Source organism: Brachionichthys hirsutus, unplaced genomic scaffold (genome assembly GCF_040956055.1).
Source record: "Brachionichthys hirsutus isolate HB-005 unplaced genomic scaffold, CSIRO-AGI_Bhir_v1 contig_1430, whole genome shotgun sequence".
Taxonomy (NCBI): domain Eukaryota; kingdom Metazoa; phylum Chordata; class Actinopteri; order Lophiiformes; family Brachionichthyidae; genus Brachionichthys; species Brachionichthys hirsutus.
Window position 1 is genome coordinate 87068 of NW_027180531.1, and position 10706 is coordinate 97773.

A 10706-nucleotide genomic window follows, 5' to 3' on the forward strand; every position below is an offset into this window, starting at 1 on the left:
CTGATATTTACTTTATCAAAACCTTATCTCGATGATAATTGATTTATTAACCACATTTTCCCATCTTGCTAAGGAAACACGATAAGCAAGCCCTACTCTGCTTCTGATTGGCCGATCTTTACATTCTCATCCTAACCCTGCAAACCCAACCAATCAATGCAGAATGGGTAAGCCACGCCTTTACCAGGATTTATTGGATTATAATTTTTTATTAAAGTAATTTTTTATATATTATTTTTTCCTACCTTTACATGGAAGAAGGCATTGGTCCACCTAGATGCGGATTCTGGAGCCTGAAGATTAACCTTAAGTAAAAGTAGTAACTGTTTGTTGGCACAGTTTCCGTTTAAATAGTTGACAGGACAAACTCGGTCGTACCGGTAATGTGAAAAGAGCGACCACAGCGGTGGTGACGTCATCGGTCCGCGCCGTAGCATGCAGGACTGTGTGAAGGACATCAGAAGGGAGCACGGAATGAGATAAATCAATAATACGGGTTGGTTTGACGTTGTTATTAATCTGCCTGTATCGTAAATGTTATTATTGATCGACGGGACGTTTTATTTTTGCTGTATTGAAGTAGCAAACTGGTGGAATCCAGTTGTTGAACCGGATTAACGTGACAGCTAGTAAAGCTAACGATAGCACACGGTAGTCTTGTCATTTGGTTCGGTTATTCAAAAGTTATGGCGAGAAAGCAATTTATTATAATTATAATAAGATTTATATCGAACACAGTTAACCGTCTCTGACACAAAGTGAATGTAGAAACCTGCTTCAAGCCAGAACCAGTGGAGATCCGACAATACTATTCAGTTATAGTTTATTAGCTTTATTCCCATTATGGACTCTTTATTCTCCCACAATTATAAATTATAAATGTATTATCAGTAGTTTGCTTGTCAAACGGAGATATGATTTCAGGATCAGGTCCAGATCTATCTCTCATCTGGATATAATTTCTCAGATTGGTGACATTTATTTGAATGAATCTGAATCTGTGACACAAGACACGTCGGCCCTTCCAGAAACGTACCTGCACCTGTTGTAATCTCTGATCCTGACTTTGAGCCTGATCCAATTATGCGCAGTGGTATAACATCAATAGTTGTTTATATCTTGGCCGTTTTATTTTTTTGATTCATTCGTTTTTGGTCACATTGACGATATATTAAAAGAGCATCGATATTCCGCTTGACGTTTAATGTATTTGTACGCAGGTCCTGATCAGAATATATGAAATAAATCAAAGTACTTTTCAGCTGCCAGGAGAACTCTGCATGATGGCGCTGTCGGTTCTAGCGACAGCTCTGCGCTCCCTGACTCTCGCCCAGACGCCTCTGCTCTCTTCTCAGGTAAGGATCCACAACCCCTCACTGCACGCCAGCCTTCGTCGTCATAACAACTAATCTCTGAGTGGTAACGTTCCGTTTATGGGATGTTGTTTTTTTGTGTTGACAGGCAGTTGCGCAGATTAAGATGGGAACTGTTCTGCCCAGAACAGTCCCCCAGTGCAGAGGCTTCCTCACCTCAGCCTTCCTGGAACAGAACAGTACATTATGGAAGCAGACGGAGAAGTACACCGTCAGACCAATCGGCATGAAGAAGACGGGAGGCAGAGATCACACAGGTAAGGACGGGGCGTAATTACAGACGAGGGTAAAAGGTTGCTTTTAAAGGCTACAGGAGGATGAGGTTAGAATTGAGTTCTATCTGTTATCGATAATTAAATAGTAATAAATCAATAGATGGGAAAACAAGCTAATCTTATTGTTCTTTCTGCTACACAGGAAGGATACGGACGCATGGCATCGGTGGCGGCCATAAACAAAGACACAGAATGATAGACTTCCAACGACTTCGCTATGAAGAGGGCAAAGAGGGCAAGCCTTTTGAAGAGAAGGTCGTCAAGGTGCGATACGACCCCTGCAGGTGGGATCAGGATTGCGTGTCTGTTTTTCCACACAATTGAGACAACAGATCTGTGTGTCCTGTGATAAACACCTAATCCAGATTAGGATTTGGAATTGGCTTTACAAGCGTTCTAATCGATCAGCCAAGCTCGTCTCCTTCCAGAGAATTGACGACGATCTGTGCCGTTCACACAGGTCCGCTGACATCGCCCTCATCGCCGGAGGCTACCGAAAAAGGTGGATTATCGCGACGGAGAAAATGCAGATGGGAGACATCGTTAAAACGTCTGCCGTTATTGGACGCATGGCGGGTGTGAACCTCCCCTCCACACGATGCCAGCTCGGAGTCGGGTCAGTTTTTGGGGAAATCTGAATATTAACCCAAAGTTCGAACATGATCATTTATTTTGCAGTCGCAGCCAATGAGGGGGATTCATACCCACTGGGAGCGCTGTCTGTGGGGACTCTGGTGAACAACCTGGAGATACAACCAGGAAAGGGCGCAGCGTACATCCGTGCAGCAGGTAATCTAGTATTTTAGCCTGCAGTTAATATCATTTGTAAGTTTTTCATCTTTTAGTTATGGAAGTGCTGATCAGCCGTCTTTGTCTCCTGGGCCTTGTGATTAATTTTTCTTTGCTTTGCCCAGAAGCTTTTTGTATTAAAACTTTACTAAACATTAATGTTTTGTAAAAACTGTCAGCTTTGAGAGTGAACCCAACCACTATGTGTAGTAGTAGTAGTAGTGAATCTGAAGTACTACAAGCAGGACAGAAGGCGTTTGCGTCATCCTGGCTGTGATGCTCTGCCTGGTGAGGAGGCTGATTATTGACGACTCTACGTGTTGAAATAAACATCTCTGTGGAGGTGGATTGTGAGGCTGGGGTGGCGACTGAGGAGTGGCAAACCCTCCTTGTCTAAACAGAACTGTAATGGAGTACCTCGGCAGGAGTCTAATGCCCTCTGCTGGTCATGTTCTTTCATCTCCCCAATGAGCAGTACAGGGAATCGTGAATATTGCGCTGTGTTCCTGTAATGATCAGATCCAGTGGATCTTATTCTTGGAGATTGTTTCTTGTTTCATGATGGAAAAAAAAATATGAAGATGGGTCCCGGTCTAACTTGAATCCCATTAAACGATCCGGACAATCCGGATACCTGTCTGGATACAAAGAAATCCGGGTTTTCCATGTCTTGTAAAACATGCATTCAATCCACTCACCAAAAATCACAGTCCGATATGGAAGATCATGCAAAATGTCTTCTGGATCTGAACTAGAATGAGGTCAGGAAACATTTTTAGTTTTTAACATTAACACCCCATTTATAAAAAAAATACACATCAACTCTGATTCACTTTGACTTTTCATCGTTGGTGTATGAAGATACCAAGAACAATTTAGAACCTTTCGAACCTTTAGCCGACTTGCGGGTCACTGGTGTTGCTGAAGCCTATCCCAGCTGGCTACTGGCGAGAGGCGGGGTACACCCTGGACGCGTCGCCAGCTCACCGCAGGGCAAGACAGACAACCACTCGCGCACATATTCACACCTACGGACAATTTGGAATGATCACTTCATCCAAGTTGCATGTTTTGGGAACACAAACTCCCCACAGAAAGGAATCGAACCCGGAACCTTCCTGCTGTGAGGCGACAGCACTACCCAATATACCATTGTAGGTTTTAATCTTATTATAAACTGCATTGATCTTAATTTACTGCCATTATGAAGCGCTTTAACCAGGTCTTATAAAAAAAGGTCTGATTACTACATTCGTATTGTTGCTTCTGACTAAAGAAATCATGCCATCGTATCTCCTGTTATCTGGATGTCTTGTGCATTTGGATCCAGATAGTAGCTGCTTGAAAGTGTGTCCAGTCTGCTAATTGTAATGTGGTACCGTCTCTTCTCAGGTACCAGCGGAGTTCTGCTGCGTAAAACAAACAGAGCAGTGATAGTGCAGCTTCCGTCCAAGCAGCAGGTCGAGGTGAGGATGGATCCTGTACTTCCAGAGTTAAAACCACTTCCTGTTCTGAAATTGATCTTGTGATCTCTGCAACCGCAGGTCCTCGAGACTTGCATGGTCACGGTGGGACGCGTGTCCAACATCGACCACAACAAGCGTTCGATCGGCAAGGCCGGTCGCAATCGCTGGCTCGGCAAACGGCCTTCCAGCGGCTTGTGGCAGAGAAAGGGAGGCCGGTTCGGACGCAAGATTAAACCGCTGCCTCCGATGAAGAGCTACGTCAACCTGCCCTCGATCGCCTCGATATAAACACAAGTCTGGACATGTTTGGGACTGGCCTGCCACGATCGCCATGCATTTGATGCCGTAACTGTGTCTGAGTGGAAACATGAATAAAAATGAGACATTTGTACAGAAGATTAAAAATTTTATTAAACACAACTGCTTGTGAAAGCATGGAAAGAAACCAAACGATATAAAAAAATCCAAAACATATTTACATCTAGAGCAAAACATGCAGAGTAACCCATATTTTTAGTGGTAAATTTAAAAATACTGTCATATCATTTAAAACAGGGTTTGTGCAAAGACACTGGGCGGCATTTCAAGCAGCGGGAGCAATGAGATGGCATGTTGTAACTGCAAGTTGACCATTAACGCTGATCTTAAGGGTTCCTTTAATGCCATGCCTGCTCATTGATCCAGTCTTGCAAATCACCGCCGCGCTACCTCTAGATTCAGGGCAAAAAAAAAAACACACACACCAGGTTAAATGCATTGATACACTTGCTATGGCAGGTTAGAATTGTAAAAACCCGCTCACATCACATTCCCTCCAGCAACTCTGCAGCAGCCCCCCTAAAAGGATAGTCCTGGAGAAGAGAGCTCTATGAACGCCAACCGGCCAAGCCCAGCTCAGATTTAGGGGCACATTTATCTCCTGCTGCTGCTCCAGTCGTTAAACATCGTTTAACTGCATCGACTTCACTGGACAAAGGTCAGGCTGCCGAGGACAAACCTGCAGTTAGATCCTACGTGACCAATGCAAGTCTGTTCCATATGGACTGGGTGTGGGCGTGGCCCACAGGAACCATTGGATCCAGCCCTGGTCACCGCAGTAAGAGCAGCGCGCTGGCCTTCTGCACGCCATAATGTTCAGATGGAACGACGACTTATCCAAATCGGACAGCGACATAGGCAATATCCTAAGAAAACTCCCTCCAAGGGGCCGTTCTGACATTCTGTACAACATGAAACCAAAGAATTTAACCCCCCATCATACTTCATTTCTCCTTTTATTTAATATATTGTTAATATTTAGTTTTTTAATTTGTGTACAAATGTTGCAGGTCTGGTAGGTAGGTGAGTTATACTTGGGTATAAAAACTCTGCCCTGGGTAAACTTTAACAGCCCCCCCATTTACAAATATTGTAAGGGAGCGATTGGGCAGCAACTAAAAGACAGTGAAGCTCTCAAAGCGGGAGGAGAGAGAACTCGGCTGTGAAGTCGGAGGGAGACGCATGGCGGGAGCTGCAAATAAGCTTTTTAACATCAAGTAGCAAAAGCATTAACAACCGTGATGGTGGTGCCCCCCCCCCCCCCCCCCCCACACACACACACACACACAAACAATCCACTGGGAGGGAGGGGACTAATGACATCTGGACTACAGGAAGTGGTTCCCCTTTCAAACAGAACGCCTTTATCAGCTCAGAACCAAAGTGCTTTACGGAGAGGGAAGCTGTCCGAGAGGCGACAAACAGAATCGTGTTTATACGTCGTGCAACTTCACGAGAAAGTCCCAGAAAGAGATTTGGCATGTATGTCAAGAAATAAAGGTCAAGCTATATTTGTGCTTTCAATTTAGTGGAAGGGAGATAATACATCTTCTATATTATATATATATTGGGTTTTTTTATACAATGCTAATACTGTCAAAGCTTGTAAAGTCTTCACTTTACATAAAAAGCAACAAGAAACTCACGCAGGAGGCCCCTTTTGTTGCAAACGTTTCACTATTCAGGGAGTCCCGCCGAACAGAGCACGCCTCCAGACGCACGAGGCAGCGACTTGGACACCTGGCGACACGTCCCAAAGCCATTCCCACACTTGACACGATTGTCAGCCCCGACTCATTTGTCTCCGGACCTGCCTGCGATTTGCTTTGCTGCAACGCGAGCACACCTTGTAAAGTCTCAAAGGGCTCCGACCGGGCCGAGGGACCGGGTGAAAGTAACACTGACCTCCGCGCGGTTTGAGTTTTCACCTTTAAACACGCTGCCCCTGTTTGGCCACGCCAAGAGCTGCGGCGGTCGGATCGTCAAACGAACTCGACTTTGGCACATCAGCGGTCCCATCTGGAGGAACCAGCAATCTGCTCTGGGACCGCGAGGGCATCCTCTCAGGGGAACCCCCCCCCCCAGGCCTTACTAAGAGAAGGCCCACTTGCACCATAGCTGGGGAAGTAAGCGCTCCAACATCCCAGAGAAGCAAAGCCATTCAAAAAAAACCCAACTCAAGTTTGGCATTCAGGTGCGTCGTGTCACGCTGCACGGTCTGAACCAACAGCGACACGGCAAAGGCGGCGACCTGCTCGCGTTACAAAACGTGTCGTAGCTACATTCATCATAGCTACCTTTTAAAAAAAACACCTCGGTTCAGTTGTATTTCCATTTGCTTTGAAGCGCTTCAATGCAACGCCAAGAATTGTTGTTCCTTTCTATAAAAAAACAAAACAAAAAATGACCTTCTCAAGAAAGTAAAAGGAGATGAGCGAGAAAATGGAGTTAGAAGAGAAAGATTCCATCTAGATTCACAGCAATATTCCATCGTTCAATGACAAACACGGACTCAAACAATCCCACACACGCGCACGCACACACACACACACACACACACACACACACGCCACCGCACATCACCGTCACACTCCTCTCCGCTGTCTGTAGAGTAGCAATAAATGCAGGATTTCACAGAAATAATAAAATGGTAACAAAACAAAGTGCAAAACACAGCTGCCTTTTTTCTTTTTTTAAATGTGGCAAATTGTCAAAAAGCCTCAGAATACCACAAATCTAACAAAATAGTACTTGTTCTTTTTGTAGTGTGTAAAAAAACAACAACAACAACAACAACACCCAACAATATCGAAAACATCAAATGGACAACATGAATTTTGTGTGTTGAACGCGCGGTCGTGAGTCAGGTAAGATTTCCACAGGAAAACTATTACTGCCGGCGGCTCGTTGGCGCTTCCTCCAATTCGCCGTCGCCCCCTCCGTGAGACAAGTGCAGCAGAGTCCGGTGGGGCGCGTGGGGGGGGGTTCACACAGGCTTAGTGTAACCAAAAATCCCCACTGGGAAGTGCTTGACATGCGTCGGCCACTGGGCAGCGAGTTGGAAAAACTTCACGTCATTCCACTCCACTCCATCAATAGTGACTATGGATGAGAGAAGGGTTAAGAAAAAGAAAATGACCGGAATGGGCGCTTTCAGATCAACGGTCGCCGAAGCGTTTCCTGCCGCTGCCACCAGATGGCAGCGTGTCTCCGTTGGGGGTGGGGGGGCTTACCTCTCAGCATCGTGTGCTGGTGTTTGGCTGTGCAGATCAACCGGCTGATGCCATCGATCACTTGGCTCTTAGAGTCCAGCTCTTTCTCCTTGGGCTTCTTGCTGAGGAAAATAACTGCGGACGGAAAGCGGCAGTCAGCCGAAGCTCTTAAAGACAGCGTCTTTACTCTTATTGGTGCAGAATGTAGCGCGTCTCTACATCTCTAAGGACGACTACACGATAGACAAGCTCTTCTGCGGCTGCCGAGGGAACCGCACAAAGTCTGGCCAAACTGTCTCCAGTGATGTCCACTGGTCAGAAGACATTTTTACAGAGCAGTCCAGTCGTGAAATGATTACCTGCCACTACTGATACAACGCAACTGAATCTCCAACCCGTTTCTCAAGCTCTGTAGAACGTCTGCGCCGTTATTGAACGTTACAGAGGTGAAAGCTTTGGGTGAATGGTGTGAGTCAACGGACGGGGGGGCGGGGGGGGTCTGTTCTGATGACACCATGTGAAACGAGCCTGCAGCTGAGCAGCCAACTCAGAGGAGAAAGACAATGAATATGAGAGCCGTCTTCTGAGAGACGAGACACCGGGAGGTCCGGAAGGTTCCCCACAGAGAACCGTCTTCTGAGAGACGAGACACCGGGAGGTTCCCCACAGAGCACAAGACGAGGTCAAAAGGCCCAGACGGAAGACAAACCGTTGCGATAGCGTTGATGTTTGATGCTTCTGGATACATTTTCAGTGCTCAAATTTACAACTTGGTGGATGAAAGGAAACGTTTCATTGGTGGCTGAGAATCAGGAAGTGAACATAAAGCTTCGGGGTTCATGTGCTTTTTGGATTATGGCCTTAGGCCGCCATTTGGGCCGACGCCCCATTAGTTATGAGGTATTTATAAAAAAATAAACAATTGTGTTTAGCTAAGCAATGTTAGCTACGTAATAAAAAAAATAGTTTTTCTTTTCTTTTGGGGGGGGGGGTTGGCTTTAATATAAAGCTTCAACCTTCAATAGTTGTGTTACGCTCTGTTGCCACATAAACCCTAACCGGACTCCGCGCTGTTTTCATTTCTGTTCTGACAGTTCTTGAGTTCAGACCTTTCTTGTTCTTCTCCTTGGTGACGACGGTCATGGCCATGCTGGGTGGGGGCGTGAGCTCCCCTCCGCAAGGCAGGCGGCTCACTTGAAGCGAACGGAAGTTGCTCTTCAGGGTGTTCTTCAGTCCCACGTCTCTCTTCTCCCCGTCCTTCTTCTTCTCTGGGCCTTGCCATGTCCAGTAGTCCACCTGCAGTCCCATCACTTCGCTGCCCGAACAGGGAGTGCTAAGAGAAATCGGGGTGGGGGGGGGGTCAGAACACCAGAACAGACAGTGGCGTGGTTTTTTGTTCCTGATCGTTACGAGTGTGCCGTCATACCCAGCTCCAGATAGGGCGGTGGACACGGAGGGAGACTGTGGGGGGGTGCTCCCTATCTCCTTCCCATACGGGCCAGCCGATGGGGGCGTCGGAGATGACAGGATGCTTGTGTTGCCCCCCATCGCGTCGTCCGAATCCACTGCAGACGGAAGGGGGAAACGCTTTAGAATAAAACACCATGTGGGAGAAAACGCGAGATCTAGTCATCGAGTAACGGCAGTAAAACACGAAACGCTGCCTGGATCGGAACCGGCCAATCACGTCTGTGTTCTATGAAGACTTCCCAGGACTCTAAGGTGCGCCTGATTTGTTCAGACATGCATCCGTCCCCAATCATCCGTCATAATCTGACTGAACAGATTTGAAGCACAGAATTGTTTTTGAGGTTGCAGAATTTAGATTCGTCCTTGGTGGAACTAAGAGGTCTAAACCTACCCCTGGTAAAAAAAACAACAACAACAACAACAACGGCGAGCTCCAGACATGGTTCTGAAGCAAAACATGCAGAGTAACCCATATTTTGAAGAACTGGCACCATGTGCCTCAGTTCTGCTGTTGTTGTCAACGGTTACCTTCGACTGTAACGTCTAGCAGCTTCATGCTGTGACAAGCATCTTTAAAAATAATTAACTACGATTACATTCATTGAGCTCATTGGGGGGGAAAAAATAAAAAGCTTCTTACCCGAGGTTGAGAGGCTTTGTTCAACAATCCCAACTTTCACAACCTGCAAGAATAAAAAAAAAAGCAGTTGTATGAAATTCAATGAACTCCAGAATAATGAAGCAAGTCGCCGTTCAACCTGATCAATTCTTACCCCGATAAATGGTACAAATTTCTGGCACGAGTCTTCATCTGGGCTGCAAACACACGGAGAGGAAAGAGGCTGTGAGTTTGACCAGAGGTGGGCTTTAACACTTCAACACTCCAGAGGTGCACATGAACACTCAATGGTCCTGGGGAGGGAGGGAGGGGGGAGGGAGGGAGGGGGATGGCCGGCACCATGCCCCTCACATTAGAAATGACTGGCTTGGGTGAGATGGAGGTCATCTCGGGTTCACGCGACAATGGGATGAATGAGAGGGCCGCTCCTTACAACCAGCAGAAGGCGGGCTCGCTCTGAAGCCGAAGATAAAATATTATTTGGGCACGTCGAGCAATACGCGTTCACAGACAGGGAAGAAGCAGGATGCTACAAGTTCAATGCACATCCAGGTCACAGCGACAGAGTCAGAGAGAGATAAAATATTTTATCGGCCCGCAAAAAAACAAACGAGTCCGAGAGTCTCTGCAAGACTTTCATGACCGTACAAGACAGATTGCATGAACAGCAAACAGGAAGAGGAGCAGGGCTTCTGGCTCGAATTCAAGGGCAGAACCGGGACAGGACAGCCCCCCCCACCCCCCACCCCGTCGGGCGTCACAGCTGCATTTTACCGTTACGTTTTATTGATGTTCTCAGGTGCAAATCTTTGCAAAGAAACGCCATAAAGGTCGAAATCATTCGTCGGCTGTTTGGAATCGTGACGACCTTTTAAATAACAACTAGGGGTGTTTCTAACTCGCGATTGGCTCAACCAAATTAAGACACGGAGTAGTAAATACAGACTATTTAAATGTGTGAATCACTGCAGGAAACACCACCACCAAAAAATAAAAACCACAATAAAGCAGCAACATAAACAGGAAGCCCCAAAAATAACAAACGTATAAAAATATGAATCTAAGCTTCGTAAAAGACGAGTTCACTTCCGTCTGAGCAGAGAGGCTACCAAACAAAGGAGCCACTCGGGACCCGGACCAGCTGAGTCCCGGCTTGTGGATGGTTCTAAGTGACTTCTATGTTA

The 10706-nt window shown here is 46.4% G+C and overlaps 2 protein-coding genes across 2 annotated transcripts; one reads left to right on the forward strand and one right to left on the reverse strand.

Moving 5' to 3' along the window:
• The first annotated feature begins 425 nt into the window (after positions 1-425).
• On the forward strand, positions 426-5423 carry LOC137915848 (large ribosomal subunit protein uL2m-like). The gene is made up of 8 exons (XM_068758968.1): positions 426-496; positions 1263-1355; positions 1462-1630; positions 1791-1932; positions 2109-2224; positions 2327-2437; positions 3830-3903; positions 3982-5423. The coding sequence occupies exons 2-8, from the start codon at positions 1281-1283 to the stop codon at positions 4189-4191; spliced, it is 897 nt and encodes a 298-aa protein (XP_068615069.1). The 5' UTR covers positions 426-496; positions 1263-1280; the 3' UTR covers positions 4192-5423.
• A 1784-nt stretch (positions 5424-7207) lies between these two features.
• Positions 7208-9719, reverse strand: LOC137915846 (phosphofurin acidic cluster sorting protein 2-like; the record flags this gene model as incomplete). The annotated part of the gene is made up of 6 exons (XM_068758966.1): positions 7208-7323; positions 7455-7568; positions 8543-8766; positions 8860-8998; positions 9544-9586; positions 9677-9719. Coding segments are annotated over 6 exons (679 nt in total), but the record flags the coding sequence as incomplete, so codon positions are not given.
• Positions 9720-10706: the final 987 nt, after the last annotated feature.

Coding starts and splice junctions, on each gene's coding strand:
- LOC137915848 (XM_068758968.1), top strand. CDS start 1,281: ATGATGGCGCTGTCGGTTCTAGCGACAGCTCTGCGCTCCCTGACTCTC. Junction 2,225..2,326: donor CGTTATTGGACGCATGGCGG/GTGTGAACCTCC, acceptor TTTATTTTGCAG/TCGCAGCCAATGAGGGGGAT. Junction 2,438..3,829: donor AGCGTACATCCGTGCAGCAG/GTAATCTAGTAT, acceptor GTCTCTTCTCAG/GTACCAGCGGAGTTCTGCTG.